The sequence below is a fragment of the Eublepharis macularius genome, chromosome 9 (assembly GCF_028583425.1).
Source record: "Eublepharis macularius isolate TG4126 chromosome 9, MPM_Emac_v1.0, whole genome shotgun sequence".
Classification (NCBI taxonomy): Eukaryota; Metazoa; Chordata; class Lepidosauria; order Squamata; family Eublepharidae; genus Eublepharis; species Eublepharis macularius.
Genome location: NC_072798.1, coordinates 9275814 through 9299003, shown reverse-complemented (window position 1 = coordinate 9299003; position 23190 = coordinate 9275814). Strand labels below are relative to the sequence as shown.

The 23190-nt window shown below is 46.7% G+C and overlaps 1 protein-coding gene across 1 annotated transcript in view; it reads left to right on the top strand.

Annotated features, from left to right (window-relative positions):
* The window catches only part of ITIH5 (inter-alpha-trypsin inhibitor heavy chain 5), a 63940-nt gene that overhangs the window by 23577 nt on the left and 17173 nt on the right, over positions 1-23190 (top strand). Inside the window, exons 3-7 of the mRNA XM_054988762.1 lie at positions 192-355; positions 2530-2631; positions 4375-4625; positions 12007-12176; positions 14402-14518. Coding sequence (XP_054844737.1) covers positions 192-355; positions 2530-2631; positions 4375-4625; positions 12007-12176; positions 14402-14518 — 804 coding nt within the window. The remainder of the gene's footprint in view (positions 1-191; positions 356-2529; positions 2632-4374; positions 4626-12006; positions 12177-14401; positions 14519-23190) is intronic.

Below are 23190 nucleotides of genomic sequence, written 5' to 3'. Positions count from 1 at the left end.
TGTTGAGCCTATCTTCTGTCTGTCTGCTTCCAGCTTCCAATAAAGATGTTTACTTTAATAAAGAGCTGGTCATCTCAATATATAATACAGCAGATGGTAAGAACAGCCAAAGAGTCACAGGAACAACGTGGATTGATCTTTGGGGCGTGAACTGACCCTGTCGTTTACCGATCACTGCTCTATTCCAACAGGAAACCAGGCCGAGGATGTCTGAATTCTCAGTGAGAGCCACGATCATTTCCCGCTATGCTTTCACCACCATCTCCTGCACCTTGGTGAACAGCGGATCGGAGGACAGGGAAGGTATCTTTGAGATGCAGATACCCGTCACGGCCTTCATCACTAATTTTACCATGTAGGTGAGAAGGTGTGGTGCACTGTACAAAGGTATATGAGCCGGCGATTCTGATTCCTTTAGCGTCTACCTGATTTGGTGTCTCCCCCCTTCCCCCCCCCAGAGCAGAGAGCTCCTTGAAACATGTCCAGGGTTGCTCCAAAGCAACAAACAGTCCAAGTAGGGGCTTCTGCCAAGTGACTTGCAGAAGCTGCAAGCTAATCAAAAAAGGAACACAACCACCCCACAGGCTAATCAAAAAGGGAACACAACCACCACACAGGCTAATCAAAAAGGGAACACAACCACCCCACAGGCTAATCAAAAAGGGAACACAACCACCCCACAGGCTAATCAAAAAGGGAACACAACCACCCCACAGGCTAATCAAAAAGGGAACACAACCACCCCACAGGCTAATCAAAAAGGGAACACAACCACCCCACAGGCTAATCAAAAAGGGAACACAACCACCCCACAGGCTAATCAAAAAGGGAACACAACCACCCCACAGGCTAATCAAAAAGGGAACACAACCACCCCACAGGCTAATCAAAAAGGGAACACAACCACCCCACAGGCTAATCAAAAAGGGAACACAACCACCCCACAGTCTTAGGGCAGGTGTGGAACCAGGTGAAATATTTTTTCCCCTTCCCTCTGTTTATGTGAAAGGAGCCAGTCCCTGTCATCAATTCGCTCCGATGGAATACAGGAAACAAACTGCAGCTGGCAACTTTTGGGAGGAGGCAGTTCAGGAGTGGCAAATAGAGCAGTGTGAGGAGAAGCAAATTTTCCCAACCTCTCCTCTCCCATAGCCGTTTCCCGCCAAAATCACGCTTCTGGGGGGGTGGGGGTAGATCCCTGGAAGCACTGTGAGGAGCAAAGTAGGGTTGCCAGCCTGCTCTTATCTTGAAAGCAGGGGATAAGGGGTGGCAGGCGGGTTCACGCACAAGTGCTCCGGAGGCTTTCTGGTGATGCTGCTTCCAGCGCAAAACCAGAAGCTACGGGCTCTCTTTGGGGCCAGATCACTAGGTTTGGGGCCTGTTTGGCCCTGCTGAGACCTGTAGCTTCCGGTTTTACACCAGATGTGATGTTATTGGGGCCTTTGGAGCACATCCATGCGCTATTTTGCCATGCTGTCTGGGTCTCCTGGTTTGCCTCTCCCTTCTGCTCTCCCCCACTGGCCAGGATGAGAAAGGTGGGGGCTGGGGATCCCCCACCCCCACCAGGAGGTTGGCATCTCTAGGGCAAAGCACTGGGGCACAAAATTTCCCTCCCCCTTTCCACTGGTAAAACATAGTTAGATCCGCTCTGCTATCCATTTTTGCCTCAGATGGCTAAAGAGGAAGGCGAAGAGGAAATAAACCCTCTGAGGAGGGATCTTTGCTGGCTCTGTAGAGAAGGGAAATTGACAAAGCCTTCCGATCTCTTTTAAAACTCAGCTTCTCCACTAACATTGCAACTCCCTTCACGTGCGCATCCTCGTGTAATTCGTCTCTTGAAGCTTAGCTCTGAGACACAGTCAGAGTAGACAATACTGAGCTTCATGGACCAATGGTCTGATTTGAGATAAGGCAGCTTCATGCGTTACTCATCTAACATTGAAAGTATTCTGAAAATGTAACCAGGCCTGTTAGTCCGGGGAGAGGTTCTTCCTCGCTGGAGGCCGAACAGCCATCCGTCATGGCTGTTCGATTTCGATTTCCTCCGCTGAGCACAGGATCCATAGCTTCCAAGGCCTCGTCCCGCTGAAGGATTCTATGAATTGAAAGAATCTTTTGGAGAATTTTTGCTACTTTTTAATGCTCAGATTTCTGATTCGGAATGAAGTCCAGTAATGCAGAATGAGGAAGAGCAACTCCAGCTCTGAGTTCTATGGGCAATGGAGCAAGTTAGGAACCAAAGAAATTCTGTTGGTTGTGAAAATACTATATCTGCTTTTGTAGAGTAGCGATGAATGTGAAGATCTGGCCCAGTTCTACTCAGTACAGTAAAAATAATGTTGACACATTGTACACTCTGTGTATAACTGTGTGGTAGATAGGTGGGAAAGCAGCTTGGTAGGTCCCCAAATCAGCTGGTGGAAAGAGAGTTAATCACCAGAGGCTATCTTGGGTCTCTTGTGTCATGTACCCCAGGCATCCAATACATCTCATTCTTTTCCTTCCTTCCCATCTCTTTCATGCCTCCAGGGTCATTGGGGACAAGGCTTACCACGGTGAAGTTATTGGAAGAGACAAGAAGCTTGGTGATGCAGCAAGACACCACAGATATTCAAGGCCCAGAGATGACGGGTAGATATAGCACCTTCCTGAACAGTCTTACTGGCGGGTCAGATGATCTGTCTTGCATTCCTCTAAAGTTTTGCAGGGGGGTGTGATGTTCTAGATAACTTCAGTAGAGTGATGCATATAAATCCATCTTGGGAAATGGTACATATGGTGCATATGCCTTCCCTTGCACACGCCACACAATACAGCTGGACCGCCCTGTAAATGCTGAAGAATACAGCAAAAACGCCATGTATATTGATGTAACAGATATTCAAGTGTCGATATAAGTAAACCGAGTGTTTTCACTTTAAATATCCATTACACCATGTTTCTGCTGTATTTTTCCTTGTATCTGTGTAGTACGTTCTCTAACCTCCTTGACTGAGGTTCCCATAGACAATTTTCACATCCACTGTGAACTTTGAGGAACTTGTGGTGATATCGATGGTGCCGCATGGGCTGTTGAGTAGCTCCTGAAAGAGGGGACAAGGAAGCCCTGAGCAGAAACTGGTTCCAAAGATTGTTTTTTCCAGTAAGAAGTTTGGCAGGTGGGGGTATTGTGGTTACAGTCGAGTTAGGAAGACCTGAGTTCAAATCCCCACTTGACCATGAAGCTCATTGGGTGACCTTGAGCCAATCTGTCTCAGCCTCCTCTCCTTGACAGTATTGCTGTGAGGAGAAAATGGAGGAGGGAAGAGCAGTGTATGTCACTATGAGTTCCTCAGAGGTGCATGGATGCTCCTTCCACCCAAAATCTGGACCTTCTCCTTAGACTTGCTGAGAATTCTTTCTGAGAGACCTTTATAAGAATACATTGCTCAGAGTTACGGGTGTGGTTGGGGCTCAGTGATAGACCAGAAGGTCCCAGGTTCAATCCGCGGCATCTCCAGTTGAAAAGGGCCAGGCAGTAGATGATGTGAATGTCCTCCACCTGAGACCTTGGAGGGCTGCTGCCAGTCTGAGTAGACAATACTGACTTTGACGGACGATTGTCTGATTTAGTATTAGGCAGCTTCACGTGTGTTCTTAATGGGAGGCCATGGCAATTAAAGAAGTTTGCAACTGTTTTAAATTTGTAGTCTAGATGCATCCTGGTGTAGTCAAGTTCTTCTGAGATAGAACTGTTGACCATCTTGCTTGATGCCTCTTCCCCTCCCTCCCATCCCCTTCCCCTGCTGGGATATTTGTAGCTCTTTGGTTGTGTAGAGATTAAAGTGCTGTACTAGGACCAAGAAGACCTGTTTTCCAGTCCCCACTCATTGGGTGATCTTCAGCCAGCCACTGTCTCTCAACCTATCTACTTCCCAGGGTTGTTGTAAGGTTAAAAATAGAGGAGAAGGGGACGTATAATAATAACATTCAATTTATATACCACCCTTCCGGATAATTTAACGCCCACTCAGAGTGGTTTACAAGCTATGTTATTATTATCCCCACAACAACAATCACCCTGTGAGGTGGGCAGGGCTGAGAGAGCTCTGAGAGAGCTGTGACTGTTCCAAGGTCACCCAGCTGGCTTCAGGCGGAGGAGTGGGGAATCTAACCAGGTTCTCCAGATTAGAGTCCTGCTGCTCTTAACCACTGCGCCAAACTTTATGTGCCTTCTAGAAAGGATGGGATAAAATTGTAATCCATGTCACTGTAAATAAATTAACCCTAGTTTGACTCGCACTGCTTATGTGGCATGAGGATAAAATATATCCTGAAAAAAACGGGGCCAGTAGAAAAGCTAGAGTTTGACCTCCCTTTGAATTCACTTGGCAGGGACAATGGAGTTGAGATGTTCAAGGCATCTGGAACCATTCCTAGGAAAGGGCAGGCTGTTTTCCTGTTGCATTATGAAGAACTCTTGCAAAGACGGCTGGGGAAGTACCAGTATACCCTCAGCATCCGGCCCCAACAGTTGGTCGGACGGTTGCGTGTGGAGGTGAACATCCTTGAAAACTCGGGAATTATCTCTCTGGAAGTTCCACCGCTTCAAAGCAGCAGGAGCAGAGGTGGTGGGAATGGCGAAGGTGAGTAGAACTCAGCAGGTAATGTTGCACCTTGAAGCGGTGAGGACTCTTTAGGGGTGTCTCTTCCCTCAAGGCACTCTCACAGCAAGAAGTCAGTAGTCTGTGCAAGAAGTAACGAGAAGTACAGCAGGCTCTACAATTCTCACCATCACCTTAGGAGTAAAACTTTCAGCTCCCGTGCAGTATGTTTATCAATCTTGTGCATGGATACTATGAGCCCAAGAGCTAGCGAGAGTCTCTGAATTTTGTCCTAAACTTTACAGGAAGTTGTAAGAAATGCTGTCAGTGTGAGACTTGAGCCCCTTGGGCTTCAGCCAAAATTGGGAGGGAAGCTATTGTCACCCAGTTCCTTCTATGAGACTCTTGGCTCCCTTTCTTCTCATGAGGAGCCATGGAATTCCTCCAGCCTTTACCTTTCCTTTTTCGTACTTTTCTCTAGCAGTGCCCATTTCCTAGACACCTTGCCTTTTCCGTCAAGGCCACCTTCTTCAAAGTCAAGGAAATTGTTTCAGGCTGCCATGGCAAGGGGGTCTCACATTGTCTCCCACCTTCAGCCATTAGGACTACATCCGTCTGTTCTTACTGGAGGTGGGGGGAATGGTGAGGCTAGATTCTCTCAGAGCCAAGCTACAAGTGACGCCTGACACAGGTTGGACACTTGTCAGCTTCCCTCAAGTTTTGATGGGAAATGTAGGCATCCTGGTTTTACAGCTTGACTCTCCATTACAACTGCAAGACCAGGATGCCTACATTTCCCATCAAAACTTGAGGGAAGCTGACAAGTGTCCAACCTGTGTCAGGCGTCACTTGTAGCTTGGCTCACAGTTTGCATGTGAGGATAAGCAGCATTGTTATGTCTGGGTAGGATTTTGTCCCATAAGTCAAGAAATGGGCCTTACTCTCCCTTAAGCATTTTTGCCATGTACGCAAAGCTTGGGCTTTGTATACTTGGATCTCCAAATTCTTCATTGGGACAACTGAAATAAGGAAAGAAAAAGACAATTATTGTAGAGCAACTTGAGAATTCTGTGGACACTTACCTGGCTTGTGGTCCCAGAGCAACCACCCTGATTCCAATTGAAAATACTGGGGGGGGGGAGTGTTGCATTCGTTATGTCTTTTGTATGAACCAAATCTTGTTTATACTTATTGTAATTAAGCTGTTTGCATTCGTATGAAGTAATTTCTCTGTATATGAGCACTGTCACTTTATAAATGTTGTTGATTAGAAATTTGGTTTGTTTTTCCTGGGTGGGGTTTCCCACTCTCGTTCAGCGCAACTGTACTGGAATTTGCCTATTTTGTTAGTTACTCATTATGTACGCAATCATGGCAGCTACAGAGGTAGGGTTGCCAACTCCGGAGTGGGAAATTCTTGTAGATCACATACAAAGCCCTTCATGGGCCTTGATCCTTCATATCTACGGGACTGCCTCTCTCCCTATGTTCTGCCATGACAGCTTTGTTCATCTGAACAAGGCCTTCTGCAGGTACCAACTTGCATATGGGCAAAACCAACAGCTGTCCGTACATGCACATTGCCTGTGGTAGACCCCACCTTATGGAATAGCCTGCCTGAGGAGGTCAGGAAAGCTCCTACTCGCCTGTCTGTCCGCAAACCATGCAAAACTAAATTATTCAAGAGGGCTTTTTTACACAGTTACTAGGACTGTGCTATAAGGAAGTGGTTCAGAGAGATGCATTAGAAAGAGATAGGGATTGTAGACTATACTGCTGTGTACTATCTGTTGCTGTAGTGTGCTGCTAATTCTGTGTCATGTCAATCTGCTTATATTTTGGCTCACCGTTGTTTTCAGTACTGGATCTCTGGCTCGTTTTCAAATTTCTGCAATCATTACCTGATTGTATTATTTATTGAATGTCCCAGCTGTTGATCATATTGACCTACACTATGTTATCTACCTTGAATTTCAGTGAGAAAGGCAGACTATAAATAACAAATAAATAAATGGGGGGGGGACTGGGGAAGACAATGTTCAGAGAGTGAAGGGAGCGCAACAGGGATATAATGCCATAGAGCCAACCCTCCAAAGATGCCATTTTCTCCAGGGGAACTGATCTCTGTAGTCTGGAGATTGGCTGTTACTCTGGGAGAACTCCAGGTCCCACTTGGAGATTGTCAACCCCATCCTGAGGGATATTTTACAATGAGGTTTCCTCCCCTAAAAACAAACTGCCGTCTTTAAATGGAAACTGTTGTGACGTAACTTAGACGTCTGTGCAGGGCTAGTCTGAGTGATTCTGGGGCGGTGGGCTGAAATCCAGGATGGGGCCCCAGAATCACTGCCATCTCCCACTGCCATCCACACCAGGGCCATTCAGGAGTGGCCTTCACCCTGTGTGAGATGCCCAGGAGCCACTTCTGCTGCCAGAAGCCAGCTGCCCAAAGCCCAGACAAGATGGGAGCAAGCGGCAGCTCTTTCTCTTTCCCTCTCCAGGGGCAGGGCCATGGGTGGTCAGTGTCCGAGCAGCATGGGTCCCAGAGCAGCTGCCCTTGTGGCCCTTCACCTGACCCTAGGGTTGCCATGTCCCCTTACCCTCCCGGTGGGAGGGGAGACCCAGCACTCACCTTTTTGTCGCTCCTCTCAAGCACAATGGAGGGGAGCACTCTAGGGGCAGTGTGATGATGTCACTTCTGGGAAGTGATGTCATCACACAGGTTCTGGATTGTGCATGCACTTCACAGTGGGAGCATTCTCAGAGCGGTGTGATGACGTCACTCCATCACACCACCCCAGGAGTGTGCCCAGAAGACCTGTTCCCCCACCTTTCTCCACTGCTGGCTAAGTGAGTAGTGTTGGGGGGGGCGGAGGGTGGGAGTGGGGGAACCCCTGCCCGCACTGGGGGATCTGGGATCTCTACTTGAGCCAGGGGGGTAGAAAGGTGGAATAAAACTTTGTTCCAGGTAGGATAATATGATTAGCCTTTTAAAAGCCCTGGGAAGATCCTGCCATGGATTTCCGTGTATTTCACCTGTTTTTTGTCCCCGAATATTTTGGCCCTGCTACTCTGCCTTGAGAATCATGTTTTTCATGCAGAAAGTTCTTGGCATCTCCGTGTAAGGGATCTCAGGGGGAAAGTGTTAGGATAGAGCCAAAGTTGACAATTCCAACCTAGAACGACCAGTGATATGACTCAGAATAAAGCAGCTTCATTTCTGTCTGCCGTCTGCCTTTCCTACTTTGAAGGAGTGTTGCAAGGGTTAAATGGAGAGGCAGGATGCATGCTACTCTTACGTTGTTTGGCAGCTGGCTACAAATATATATAAAATGTTCAAGCATCTGAGAACCATTCTTCCCTAACTCCTGATCCCCTTTTGAGAACTTGGATATTTTAAGTCAATTATTTTTCCGTCCTTCCCTCGATGCCAAATCACAGAGGAAGTCCTGTTGCGCTACAGCAATGGAAATGCATTTGATTGCCAAAAGCAGTAGCCAGCAGGCATTATGCAGGCATTCCACCACTCCTCCTAGGCTCACGTTTGCTATTGTCCCTTTCTGTATTGGCAACTGTGCGGTACAGGATGGGATGCTGTAACTTTGCCGGAGAAAACACCCTCTGTTACCACCCCTGTCTGCTTAGATGACCCGAGGTGGAACTGGAATATGGGCCAGAGTTGAGATTTCAAGATCCCAGCCCTTGCAAAAGTAGTGAAGGGCTGTCACAACAAGTAACATGTTGCCTGAAGGACTGTCCCAAGATATAATTTCTGGAAGCTTAGCAACACGTTGGGAGCTACAACATTTCAGAGTGCTGGTTCTTTCCTTGAAGGTACTAAATAGGCTGAAGGAGTGCCTCCTCCCGTATCGTCCAGCCTGCCAGTCAAGATCCTCTTCTCCAGTGCTGCAGGATTTGAGTCCAGTGGCACTGTAGAGATCAACAAGATTTTCAGGTCAAGATGGGTAGCTGTGATCTGAAGAAGTGAGCTGTGGTTCACGAAAGCTCACACTCTACCACGAATGTTCGCTGATTCCACACACGTTGGATAATGCACTTTCAATGCACTTTATCAATTGTTTGAGGTGGATTTTTTGTTCCGCACACAAAAAAATCCATTCCAAATGATCTATAAAGAGGATTGGAAGTGCATTATCCAACGTGTGTGGAATCACTCCTCGTTAGTCTTATAGGTGCTACTGGACTCTTGAAGATTTACAGGCTTTCAAGAGTTAACGCTCCCTTCTTCAGAAACCGTGCTGTTCTCCAAAGCCTGGGAAGAGTGATCATGTGTGTTGGTGGGGGAACAGGTTAAGTCTCTAGTTACCCACCAATTTCCCCCATACAAATCTCTTCTCGTACATTAACGTTACCCAGTGAGATTGTAGGCATGTCTGCCAAGGTAACACCCAGTATCAATCATATTAATTTTAATGGTCTGGTTCATGCATGGCCTCTGAGAGAGAGTATGGTGTAGTGGTTAGCATGTCAGTCTAAGATCTGTGAGACCCCCGTTCAAATCCGCCATGGAAGCTTGCTGAGTGACCTTGGGCCACCATACACTCTCAGCATAGCCATCCTCATAAGGTTGTTGTGAAGGTAAACTGGAGGGGTGAGGGAAATGATGTAAGCAGTTTCGGGTCCCCATTTGGGGGAAAGGCAGGGTACAAATGAAGTAAGTAAATAAATAGATCTCCTCTTTCAGGAGAGGTTCCTTTATTTCATCTAGAATAACAGTCCAGCTGTTCAATATTCCACACTTCCCCGAGCGGACAGAATATTCAGGGCAGTGGCACCAGGGCTGGTCATTTTTGGAAGAGGGTGTGCCAAATTTTGCAATGGAAGGACGTGGGGAACAACTCAAATTCTATCCTGCATAACAAATTCGGAAGCGGGTCTTGTATACGTGCAAACCAGCTGTTTGTTTTCCCCAAGCAGGAAAGGGAATTTTGGAAAAGCCTTTTCTGAGCCAGGCAGGTGCTGGAGGTTTGGTTGCTACCTACAACGTGGCGAACAGGAAACTGAAGTCAGGAAGACTTGCCCTTGATTATGACCTCAGGGCTCAGCTGCTTTCCAAAAGACATAAAAATGCAGAATTCCCCTAGCCTCCCGCAGTGAAACATCCTTTTCCTCTTGACTCAGCATACAGCTGTTTGTTTCCAATTCAGACCCAGGTTTTGAAGGAGTTATTATCATCGTTGGCTTGCCCATAATCAGGGAAAGATCGGCCGTTTAACTTGCTGGGAAGGTTTCCGGTGGGTGGCTCTCCTGGATAGCCACTAGCAGGCAGAAGTAAGCTGAGCTGGCGGAGCTGCAGGGGGCGATTGGCTTAAACCTGATCAGTGGCCACCCTTTTGCCACCTAATTAACATTTTTGACAATAACCTTATAAGCAGGGGTCATTTCGTAGAAAAAGAGCTGGAGGAACTAATTAGCATAACTCATTAGCATATGCCATGCCCCTTGACATCACTGGAAGTGTGTTGTTAGCATAACTGATTTGCATATGCCACACCCCCAGACATCACCTATCCTGGCTGTTTTGGACCCAGTCCTGGCCATTCAGGGCCAAAATTGGGCCCAACATGGCAAAAGGGGGCTGAAAATGGCTGAAAAGGGGCCCAAAATGGTCAGGATTGGGCCACTGCTGAGTGGGAGAGTGATCCACCACCTGTCAGAGGCCTATCCGGCCATTTAGGCCCCAATCCAGGCTGAAATGGGCCCAAAATGTCTGAGAGTCAGGTGGGCAGGGCCACCTGACATGTGACCTCTTTGGGGAACTGCTGGAACTACGTTCCTGCGTGTTCCCCCTCAAATGAGCCCTGCTTATAAATAGTTCAATATTATTATTACCATGTTAAGGAGGACCAGGGGACTAAGATTAAGAATCTTGCTCAAAGTCATCTAGTCATGTCAGAACCCAGATTTAAAGTGGAAAAGTCCTAGCTCAGCTACTATGCTAGGGGTCTCCAACATGGTACCCCTGGCCACCGTGGTGCCTGCCTGCATTTTTCCTGGTGCCACTCGGTGTTTCTAGAAAGTGGGCAGGTCCAGTTGGTTTTTTTGCCCAGCAGGGCTTCTGATTGACCATTGGAGATCTGATTGGCTGTGCAGATTTTTAAAGGAAATTGCTTCGGCATCAGTGACCATTATAGCACAAGGATCTTCACTGTGTCTGAAGATATGCTGTGTGTAAGCAAGAAAATACTTTTAAACTGTATGTTTATTTAAAAAGGCATCCTGTTAAGCAGAGCCAGTTTGGTGTAGTGGTTAAGAGCAGCAGGACTCTAATCTGGAGAGCCAGGTTTGATTCCCCACTCCTCCGCTTGAAGCCAGCTGGGTAACCTCGGGCCAGTCACAGCTTCTAGGAGCTCTCTCAGCCCCATCCACCTCACAGGGTGTTTTGTTGTGGAGATAATAATAACATGCTTTGTAAACCGCTCTGAGTGGGTGTTAAGTCATCCTGAAGGGCAGTATATAAATCAAATGTTATTATTATATTACTACTATAGAGTTTTTGCCTGAAATATTGAAGAGTGAATATTAGAGCTGTGCTTAGCCTCGCTCCCTGATATTTTGTGTTTGACTATGCCTCCTACGGTAGCCATTGTGTCATTGGCTCTGCCTCCTGCAGAAGCTGTTTGGTGGTTGCACTTACCATCCTGTGTTAGAATTCCACAGGTGCCTGCAGGCTTTAAAAGGTTGGGGACACCTGCACTATGTTCTACTAGGGTTCAAAAAGGAATTTCTGTTTGTTTGTTTATTATATTTTTAACCCGCCCTCCCCACAAGTGGGCGCAGGGTGAGGTACAACATTGATTAAAATACACCATAAAAACAATAATCGCAGCATAAAAACAGCAATCAATAAAACCGTTCCAAGACGGGGCAGTCCTGCACTCCTGCCCGTCAGCATGCAAAAAGGGGAGGTAGTAGCGGACAGATAGAATACTGTACCCCTTTTCGGGGCAGCCAGCAGTGGACTCTCCATAACCCCTCATAGAGGGAGACCGGTGGAAGGCTCGGCAATGACAGACTAAAATTAATCTCCACCATATGCCTGGCGGAACATCTCGGTCTTACAGGCCCACCTAAATGATACAAGATCCTGGAGGGCCTGAGTGTCCTCAGACAGAGGGTTCCACCAGGTTGGAGACAGGACCAAAAAGGCCCTGGCCCTGGTAGAGGCCAGCCGAACCTCTATCTGCTAGGACCACCAGCAGATGTTTTCCAGTTGAACGAAACGCTCTCTGAGGCACAAACGGGGAGAGACAGTTCCTTAGATATGCTGGTCCCAGCACATCAAACTCATGTTCTATACTGCCTTCCATTTTATTTTGCACCACTTGGGTCTATGTTGAGGCTCCCTCAGACATACTGAACGCACGAGGCACGGCCTAACGATGGCATCTTTCCTCCACAGATGATGCGTCCCTGCCCCCTTCGACGGTGATTGGCCAAACAAAAACTTTAGCCAAAGTGACCTTCAGTCCTAGCGTTGTCCAGCAAGCCAAGATTGCACGGAACGGCATTCTGGGAGATTTTATTGTCCGGTACGATGTCAACAGGGAGCTGAGTGTCGGGGATGTGCAGGTAGGGTGTGAAGCAGTCCTCTTCTTATGGAACTGTGAGGTACATTGTATGGATTTCTGAAGACAAATGCAAACCCACCTCCATATCTCACCATGTGAATTAGTCCTTGACAGACCTGGCAATTCTGAATGAACAGGTAAACTGCGAAAGTAAAGAAGATTCTTGTGAATAAGGGAGCTTCTCAGGCATTTAAAAATGTGCGTTGGATCTTTCGGATCATAACAGAATAATCTCACAATGGCTTGAGGGCCACAGATATGGCTACGAAGCATTCTTTTGTAGCTTCCGGGCAACTCAAGAAACAAGACATAGGAAACAAGGCAAGAGATTCCTCATGTCTTCTCCCTCTGCCATGTTAAGGCTGGTTTGCAGTGTGATCTCAGCAACGGGCTGTAGCTCAGTGGGAAAGCAATGGTCTTGCATGCAAAACATCCTTGTTTCACTCCCTGGCATATCCAGCAGAAAGATTACAGGTGGGTGCTGCAAAGACCTTTACTGCCTAGGGTTCCCATCCTCTAGGTGGTGCCTGGAGATCTCCCAGAATTACAACTGATCTCCAGGTGACAAAGATCAACTCCCCTGGAGAAAATGGCTACCTTGGAAGGTGGACTTCCCTCCCTAAATCCTGCCCTACCCAGGTTCCACTCCCCAAATCTCCAGGAATTTCCCAGCTTGGAGCTGGCAATCCTCTCACTGCCTGAGACCCCGGAGAGTTGCTGACAGGTAGAGCATACAAACAATACCTAGGTTTGAGTGCAGTAACACCTTAAAAGATCAACAAGATTTCCAGAATATAAGCTTTCAAGAGTCAAGCTTGACCCTTGTTGGAAATCTTGGTCTTCAAACTTTAGACCAACAAGATTTCCAACAAGAGTCAGGCTTGCCTCTGGAAAGCTTACACCCTGGAAATCTTGTTGATCTTTTAAAGTGCTACTGGACTTGAAGATAAGTACTGTTTGTATTCTGTGCCTGTCAGCTGCTGCTCTACTGCAGACCAACACGTCCACCCACCTGAAAAAATACCTAGTTATCAATGGCCTCGAGGTATAAGACAGGTTCATATGGACTCCCTGTTTCATTTTGTATTTGACATTCTATATGGATTCCAAGTCATAGTGGAAATTTCATGCATTCAAACTGCCTTCTTCCTGCCTTCTGGTAATCCCATAAGAAGAGGATCAGCAGTAGAGATGGGCATGAACCACAAAAAAACCGAAACATGAGATTCGTGGTTCATGGGTTATACCCGAACCTGGAACCACAAACTGGCACGAACTGGGGCAAGTTTATGAACCAGTTCGTGGTTCGTGGAGTTCAAATGCCCCTTTCTGGCCGCTTAGCAGCAGCAGGAAAACAAGCATTCGACAGTTTAAAGGGCCCTTTCCTGCCTTGCAAGCGGCAGGTCCCTTTAAACTATCAGCTGGGAGGCAGCAGGGGGGGATCCCCCCTCACCACCTGCCAGCTGATAGTTTAAAGGGACTGCCCAAACCACAGGGGGGATCCCCTCTGCTGCCTCTTTAAATTGCCCAAACCCCAAGGGGGGGGACCCCCCCTGCCGCCTCCCAGCTGATAGTTTAAAGGGACCTGCCAGTTGCAAGCCACAGAAAAAGTTTATATGGCCATTTCCCTGGAAAAATGGCCATTTAAACTGCTGCTTTATGACCCAAATGAACCAGTAGACCAGTTCGTGGAAATTTGTGGAAACGAGCTTCCATGAACCACTGGTTTGCGAACCACGAACTGGCCTGGTTCATGCGTTTTTTGGGTCGTAATTCGATTTGTGCCCATCTCTAATCAGCAGTCAACCGAGGAGTATTTCATATATGCATTCTTGGTTTATCTGGTCATTATTTCATGGAATGGTGTCTAAACATCATACTTCTCTTTCATGAACTGCTAACATAGTAAAAGATCCTCTGTGTGTGGCAGCCTGTGTGTACAAGCAGAGAGCCAAAGCACACAGCAATTTCACACAGATTTCTAGCAGCCACAGTGGACCAGCTACCTGCGTGGTTGAGCCCTAAAAATATACTGCACTATAGGCCAGCTGGGCTGATTATTCTGCAATTTCTATCCCTGTTTCCAAGTCTGGTGCTGGCACCCTGTTTGAATCCCTGTTGAGCACTGATAAAATTTCAAGTTCAGAATAAGCCAGGGCTAAAATCCTGGAAATACGACAGATGTTGTATTCCGCTACTGATTCTTCTTTTCCTTACCCCTGCCAGGTTTTGAACGGATACTTTGTGCACTACTTTGCTCCCAAAGATCTCCCTCCACTCCCGAAGAATGTCGTCTTTGTGCTTGACAGCAGCGCCTCAATGGTGGGGAACAAGTTGCGGCAGGTGAGGACTTCGGTGTCGTGTAGCCAATGGCACACACAATGCCAAATGGATGGTTGGGGACTCTGGGAAACTGTTTGGTCATCCCTGGCTGTGCAGGAAAGTATATGGACCGTGATGGGTCATGGATGGACTGATGAGCTTTAAGCTTTTTGGGATGGGTGTGGGGGATTGCATGTTTTCAGTAAATAATCTTTCCATCCCTCCGTCAATGCCAAGTCACTTCTTGGGGCTGCAGAAACCTCACCTGAAGTTGGATGTCCCCCTGGGAGCAAAAACACTATATTCAAAGATGCAAGCACCTTACTCATCAAAGCCAATCAGTAGTAATGCATAAAAAGCCTTCTCAGGTATTGGCAGAAAAGTGAAAATTGAGGACGATAAAATATTTGTTGTGTAACAATTGGTTAAATGTGTGAACTCTGTTTTGGAGGGGAAGGGTGTATGTGTATGAAAGTGAAATGAACTGCGGGCAGGTTTGGTGTAGTGGTTGAGAGCATGGGACTCTAATCTGGAGAGCCGGGTTTGATTCCCCACTCCTCCACTTGAAGCCAGCTGGGTGACCTGGCGTCAGTCACAGCTTTCTGGTGCTCTCTCAGCCCCACCCACCTCACAGGATGATTATTGTTGTGGGGATAATAATAATATACTTTGTAAACTGCTCTGAGTGGGAGTTAAGTTGTCCTGGAGGGCAGTATATATAAATCTATTGTTGTTGTTGTTGTTGTTGTTGTTGTTGTTGTTGTTGTTGTTGTTATTGTTATTGTTATTGTTATTGTTATTGTTATTGTTATTGTTATCAACAACAACAACAATAGTGTGCTTATATACCACCCTTCTGAACAGATTAGTGCCACACTCAGAGCAGTGAACAAAGTGAGTGTTATAATTATCCCCAGCTGGGGAGCTGGGCTGAGAGGCGTGGCTTACCAAGGCCACCTGCAGAGTTCATGGCAGTAGTGGGAGTTAGTGGGAGTCGAACCAGGAACGCTGATTCGCAGCCCAACTACTTAACTACTATGCTACAGCAGGTCTCCAGCAGAATTGCCAGCTGAATTTTGGTGCCCAACACTGGGCTGCCTTTGAAAATGATAACCGTGTGTCCGTTTCCTCCCATAACAGGTATTTGTAGAAATGTGTGACATGCCTTAATAATTTTATGAATCTGCAAGTAATGTGTCTCATCTGCCAGTAATCTGAATCTGCCAGTAATATCTCATCATAGAATTATATGTTAAGTAGAGACAGATAGGAAATTAACATACAGCGGCCTCTTTTGATGGCAGCCCTGCGTTTGACTTCACGGTTAGTTCCACTCTGAGAACTCACCCCAGGACCTCTGGCAATGTTGAAGATGCCACTGGGGCACAAATTTTGCATCAAGTATGACAAAAAGAACCACCAGATTCTTCTCAGGGATGGAAGAAGCAGGGAACAATTGAACCCTTCCATTTCTCAAGTCTTTTATGTCTTTTTGAGAGACTTTGAGACTGAAAATGAACTCCATTGGAAGAAAAATGGTTGTGGAGATGAGGTGAAGAATTCAACTCTGCCCCAGTGACCAAAGTTTTGGGCAACAGATTGAGGAGGCTGCCAGCACATTGCAGGGTTTTGGCTTCTCCCCAGACATCAGTGATATGGGAGGTGACAAGGAATTACCTTCTAGAACCACATCATGGCCATCTGGTCCAAAGGGCACGGCTCAGACAGTGTAGTGCCATATGGTAAGGGACAATAGATGGATCTTGCTCGGGCAGCAAAATACCAGCTCCACTCTCTGGGTCCTATTTTACCCCTCAAAACCTACTACTTTATTGGGATTCAACCAGGGCTTTTTTTCAGCAGGAACGTGGTGGAACGGAGTTCCGGAACCTCTTGAAAATGGTCACATGGCTGGTGGCCCCGCCCCCTGATCTCCAGACAGAGGGGAGCTTAGATTGCCCTCCGCGCTGCTCCAGCTGCGTGGAGGGCAATCTAAACTCCCCTCTGTCTGGAGATCAGGGGCGGGGCCACCGACCATGTGACCATTTTCTCCGAGGGCAACCCACTGAGTTCCACCACCTCTTTTCCCAGAAAAAAAGCCCTGGATACAACCCTTATCGGGCTATGCTGTTATAGCATCTCATTGCCACTTCACGCAAAATCCATCTTGCTGAAAAATGCATGTCAAGTGACAGCAAAGAACCTCTACAAAGAGGGATTAAGACTGTCTCCTGCCAGGAATTGGTGTGAACAGGCAGCTCTGCCGGTCATGGATTAACCTTTCTGGGGGTTTTACTTTCCTCGGATTACAAGGCATTAACATTTTTTATTCATGCCCAAACAGCCATGGCCAGGAATTAACCCTTGGAGCCACGCTAGGCCACAATCCGACACTGTGTGATGCTTGCTTAAACTCCATTGATTTTGATGCAGTTCTCCTAAGCATAACTGTGTTTATACCATTTGGGAGTCAAGCCTTAAATGGAGAAGATGGCCATAATGTTTTCAAACTCTTAAATCGCTCTAGCGGCACCTTCGCCGCAAGCCCGTAGCCAGAATTTTTATGTTGAGAGAACATAAAGATATGCAACGAGGCTGGTGGTGAATTAACATAAGTCAACTTGAAACATTAAAAGTTATTACAAGTCTGATAAACTCACATTTATACGCTTAATGTATTTAACTTGAACGGAATTGTATTTGGAGCGCCAGGTACCCAAAAGTGCATATATGACTAACATTCTTGCACAGCTATGTCCAATCTTGTTAAGCCTGTGGGCTCTTTGGGAAGCTTGGAAAAGGTTGTGGGTGTAACCTCAGTGTGGCTACTGTGTGGACAGGGCTGGCCAATCACAAAGTGGTTGTCATGGAGAGAGGACACGAAGCAGTGTCGGATCCTGAATTCCTTCACAAATGAAGCATCAGGGAAGAGTTTAGATTTTTAAGCCAAGAGTAAAAGAATGGGAAGACCAGAGACCCATTTGGTACCAGAGAATATCATACAGTGATACTTCATTGGGCTTGAAAAATCTTTCTTTAGGAATGTTATATCATGTTTTACTAGCAATTTTTTAAATAAAAAAATACTCTTTAAAAAGTTTGAATTTCTATAGTGTCTCAGTACAGGGACAACCACCATCTAATCATTTATTTAGCTTACTTTGATCCAAAGCTTCTTCCAAGGAGCTCAGAGAAGAATACATAGTTCCCTCCTCTATTTTATACTTGCAAGCCAGGGTAGAGTCAGGGCTCATTTCGAGGGGGAACATGCAGGAATGCAGTTCCACCCAACCTGATTTTCAGCCATTCTGGGCTTGTTTCAGCCTGGATTGGGGCTGAAAAGGCCTGGATCAGGCCCCAAATGGTCAGAATTGGTCCTGAAATGACCAGGATTGGGCCTCTGATGGACAGTAGATAACTCTCCCACTCAGCAGCAGCCCAATCCTGACCATTCTGGGCCCCTTTTTGGCCATTTTCAGCCCCTTGTTGCCATTTTGGGCCCAATTTCAGCCCTGAATGGCCAGGATTGGGTCCAAAACAGCCAGGATAGGTGATGTCAGGGGGTGTGGCATATGCAAATCACTTATGCTAATGACACACTTCAGGTGATGTCAAGGGGCATGGCATATGCTAATGAGTTATGCTAATGAGTTCCTGCAGCTCTTTTTCTACGAAATGACCCCTGGTTAGAGTAACCATAGAGTAGGAACTGGGAAACTTTATTTCAAATCCTCCTCACGTGTGGGGGAGGGGGTTTAGGCTAGTTATTGTTTCTTATCCTAACCTACTTTGCCAGTGTTAAATAGTGGGTTCAGACTTGAGGTAAACCAACAGCTCTTTATTTAGCAGGAACACAACACACACTGACTGACTGAAGAGAAGCCCTCAATATATATACAGTAGCTCCACCCCCAGAATAACTGATAGCCAATGAGAATACATACTTTACAATACCATCATTTGCATAAACTGTATACAATGTTTGAAGTAGGCAGGCCACTGATTGGTCTTTATTATAGAGGACCGATTGGCTGCTGCCTTGAGAAAGTAACCTGTGATATTGCAGGGATTAAGGACCAATGAGAATGCAGGCATTGGGAGCCTTGACTGACCCCAGGGATTTGCAACTCTAGACCTAATCCAACATAGGGTTGCCTGGTCCCTCAAGTCTCCCTGTGGGAGACTGGGATGCTAGCTCTTACCCTGTCACTGCTCTGGGTCTTTCCACGCATGTGTGCACCTGGTGTGTGCAATGACGTCACTTCCGGGAGTGACGTCATCACGCAGGGTCAAAGGGCGCCCCGCGTGACAACGTTACGCACGCTGGGGAGGGGTAGAGAGAGCGGGCAGCTTTCTCTCTCTCGCTGCCGCCACACCCCTTGTCCCTGCCGGTGCGGGCTGCACAGGGGTGGTGGCAGTGGCGAGAGAGCGGGCTGCGATGGCTGCAGTGGAAGCAGTGAGAGTGGCCTGCTCTTTCCACTGCCACCTACTCTCTCTCTGCCGCCGCCACTGCTGCCTGCTCTCGCAGAATGGGAGCGCCTCCCGCACCTGGGGGCACGCTGCACCACCTGGGGAGGGGGCGCCCCAGGGAGCACGTCCCCCCACCGGCCAGGTAAGTTGGCATGGGGGGGGGCAAAGGTGAGATCGAGGGATCCCCTGCCCTGGGCAGGGGGATGGCAACCCTAGTCCAACACCATTACAGTACACTATTCTCCCTTTCCTCATACTCCCTTTCCTTTACACTCACAACAACCCTGCGAGGTGGGGCAGGCTGAGAGAAAGTGACTGGCACCAATGCAACCAGTGAGCTTCACAGCTGAGTGAGGTTGGAAGCTGGGATCGCTAATTACAACTGACTTCCAGATGACAGAGATCAGTCCCCCTGGAGAAAAATGGCTGCTTTGGAGAGTGGGCTCTACGGAATTATACCCTTCTAAAGCCGCTCCCTTTTCCCAATTCAGCCACCCCCAGGTTCCACCCCCAAATCTCCAGGAATTTTCTGATCTGGAACTGGTTACTCTACTCTGTCTCCCAACCGTCTTTCTGCAATCAGAGGGAAATGTGCAAGAAAGATTGCATGCCAGTACTTCTATCTTAGGAAAGCATTCCGGGTGCTATTTTTAAGGGCCAAAACCAGCTTTCCAATGAGCTTATCTCTTTGGAAATGTTCCTCTGCTGTAAGAATAGCAAGGAGCAGCTACTGTTTCTATGCTGTTGCGTCAGTTTGAAAAGCCAAAAGAAAATGTTTATTATCTGGGGTCAAGGAAAAGTGACGCTTGCTTACATTTTTTTTTATGTTTCGAAGAGAAAATAGCTCAATAGAGGAAGCACAAAGAGGAATGAGAGGATATGATGCAGGCTGAGAGATGAGAACTTGAGAATTTTTTTAAAGGGGAGATGCCCAATATGCCTGCTTTTTTCAAAGAGGATTTGGCTTCAAATAATCTCGCTTGCTGCTTTGAATGTATTCAAAATTCTGCTGGCATCTTGTTAAAAACGAGGCCAGTAGTATTACCTGCCCCCCCTTTTTTGTATAAAGAGTAAATTTAAATTTCCAATAATTTGCCATTCAGAGTGATTGGAACACCGTTTGTACTGCAGAAGATTTTTACTGCCAGGCTTGCAAGCCAGGTAGAGATCCAACAGGTGCAGCACCTTCCAGGAAACAGGGTATAACCAAGAGGGCTGTATTTGATGGATTTCTGCCTGTCGTGCAGCTGTTAAAGGGTTATAAAACCTACCATTAAAAAGATGGCGAGGGCAGAATGAAAGAGACGGGACATGGGTATGTGCTTTTCCCCTTTTGGGTTTGCATGCTAGTGGCTGAATGGCAAGGTGCATGGATGGAGGGGGAACTAAAGTCTTTAGTCTGGCTGTACCCACAGGGTGGTTATATAATAGTCACCCGACATGCAAAGGGAAGTGGTCATTAGAATCCGAGTGGAAACTGGGAATGAATGGTCATGGGAAGGACACCCGAATGAGGAGAACATTGTTACGACTCAATAGGAAGGTTGTTATGTACACGGCCATAACAGAGAGCATTGTGTCTCTTTGAACTCACTTGATTTCCATTTCATGCACCCGGCAACCTTGTGTTCACCCTTGGCCCACGCCGCACAACAAGCGAAGGATTGTGTGATGAAAATGCCACTGATTCTTCCTTCTGCAGACTGAGAGGGTCTTCCGGCTGGACTGATGTCATGCCAGTATCTGAGAATCCCCACACTGGTATTTTTTGCAATGGAGGGGGGCATTCAGTGTGTTGATGACTGTCGCCCATCTCTTTGCATTGTGGGGAATTTGCAGCATTGCATTTTAGACCAAACATCCAGGAGCGAAAAGCTGTCTTGGTTTCATTGGATTGCTTTTGGAAGAAGGATGGAAGGTCCTGGAACATTATTTGCTTCTTAAAACAACTCCACCGGCCAACTCAAAGGTTTTCACCTTTAATGTCCTAAAAAAAAAAATCTAGTATCAAGGTAACCTATTTATTTATTTTCTTTGGATTTCTATTCTACCCTCCCCACGCAAGGCTCAGGGCGGATTACAACATATTAAAACATCAATTTATACAGTTAAAACCACAAATAGATTGATAAAAAACATAATTATAACATACTTCACGAAGAAAAATATAAAAATATATATTCAGATATATATTTAGATGGTGGCACCAAGGCACCTAGTACCAAGGCCTGCTCTCTTACTTACTTACCTGACAATTAAGAACTTCTGCTCAGGCACTTCTGTTTGCCACCACTGACTCTAGTAAGATGAGTGGTTACCAGAGAGAGGTTCTTAGTATGGCACCTGATGTTTTAACTATCCCCACAAACAGCTGCCTGGCTCTTAATTTTTGTATTTTTAGGCACCAGGTTAAAAAAAATCCTCCCCAGATGTGTAGTTGATTGTTTTATGCTACGGTAGCACAGTGGTTAAGTGGTTGGGCTGGGTACCAGCACTCTGCTAGTTCAACTTCCACTGCTGCCGTGAACTCTGCAGGTAGCCGTGGGTAAGCCACTCCTCTCAGCCCAGCTCCTCAGCAGGAATAACAACAATAGTGATCCGCTCACTGTTCTGAGAGGGGCATAATCTGTCTAGGAAAGCTGTATATAAGCACAATTATTGTGATGATGCTTCTACTTCTTCACATTTTTAAATGTCTGGCTTTCATCCTTCTCAGCCGCTATGAGTCCTTGTTGTAAGGGCAGAGGCAAGGGAGAAGTGATTTAAATACATTCTGACATTTTGTAATTGTTTTTAGGCTGTTGCTATAATCGTCTGTATTTTCAAAATAGTCTTTGGATAGTTTTGTGTTTATATTGGTTTGGAAGATGAAGGGCCCTGGTTACCTCCTGCCCCTTTCCCATTAGAAAGATCTTAGAAATCAGGAGTTTGCAAGTGGCAGTTGATCTCCAGGGGATCAGGTAGGAACAGCTCAGGTAAGAGCAGCTAACCAAAATCTCAGCAGCAGTTTTACAGAGTGTTAGGCCAGGAAAAGTGGAATGGAGTTCCTTCTGTCCCTTTTTTTTAAACACATGTCCATGCCTGCATCTGTTCCAGCTAGGGTTGCCAACTCTGGGGTGGGAAATTCCTGGAGATTTGGGGGTGGAGCCTAGGGAAGGTGGGATTTGGGGATGGACCACAATAAGGTATATTGTCATAAAGATCACTCCCCCCCAACAGTAGCCATTTTCTCCAGGCGGACTGACCTCTGTATTCTGGAGATCAGTTGCAATTCGAGCAGGATATGAGTCCAGTGGCACCTTAGAGACCAACAAGGTTTTCAGAGTATAAGCTTTTGAGAGTCACAGCCCCCTCCTCCTTCTTTGACTCTCAAAAGCTTACACTCTGAAAACCTTGTTGGTCTCCAAGGTGCCAATCGACTCAAATCCTGTTGTTCTACTGCAAACCAACACGGCTATCTTCCTGAAGGTGCAATTCCAGGGGATCTCCGGGTCCCACCTGGAGGTTGGCAACCCTACTGCATGTACCCATTTTCATTGCTGCTTCAGTGGGAACTAGAATATTTCTGCTTCTTTTTAGGGGGAAACAAGCTAAAGTGTTTCCTTGGAGTGATCAAAATCAGGACAGGAGTGTTGCTTCTGAAAACAGTATAAAACATTCTACCACATTTTTTTTTTTGGCCAGGCTGAAAAAGAGGCTCTAGAATTATCCACACAGTTTCATTCAAATATCCCATGGGGAAAGCATGTTTATTTCCAGTGGTGGTGAAGAGTGCCATCAAGTCATAGCTGACTTATGGCGACACCCGGTGGGGTTTTCATGGCAAGAGACTAACAGAAGTGGCTTGCCGTTGCCTGCCTCTACAAGGCTGATCTTTGTTGGAGGTCTCTTATCCAGTTAACTAACCAAGGCTGACCCTGCTTAGCTTCTAAAATATGACAAGCGCAGTAGCAAATTAATAATAACCTGTGGGGTTGGATCTTGTGTTTATCCTAGTGTAACAAACTTCACTCAGGCCTCAGTCCAACACTCTCCCTAGTACTGCCCAAGAGGGAAAATAATGCTCTTGTCCTTAATTGTCCTTGGATGTGACCCCAAGGCCACCAGCTGGAGACCTGACTCCAGATTCCTTTGCCATGGGTAATGTGGCTCTGAATGACATCACCAGCTTCCAGGCAAAATCACAAGGGAGGGCGAACAGAGATTGCTCAGAGGTTTGTGTG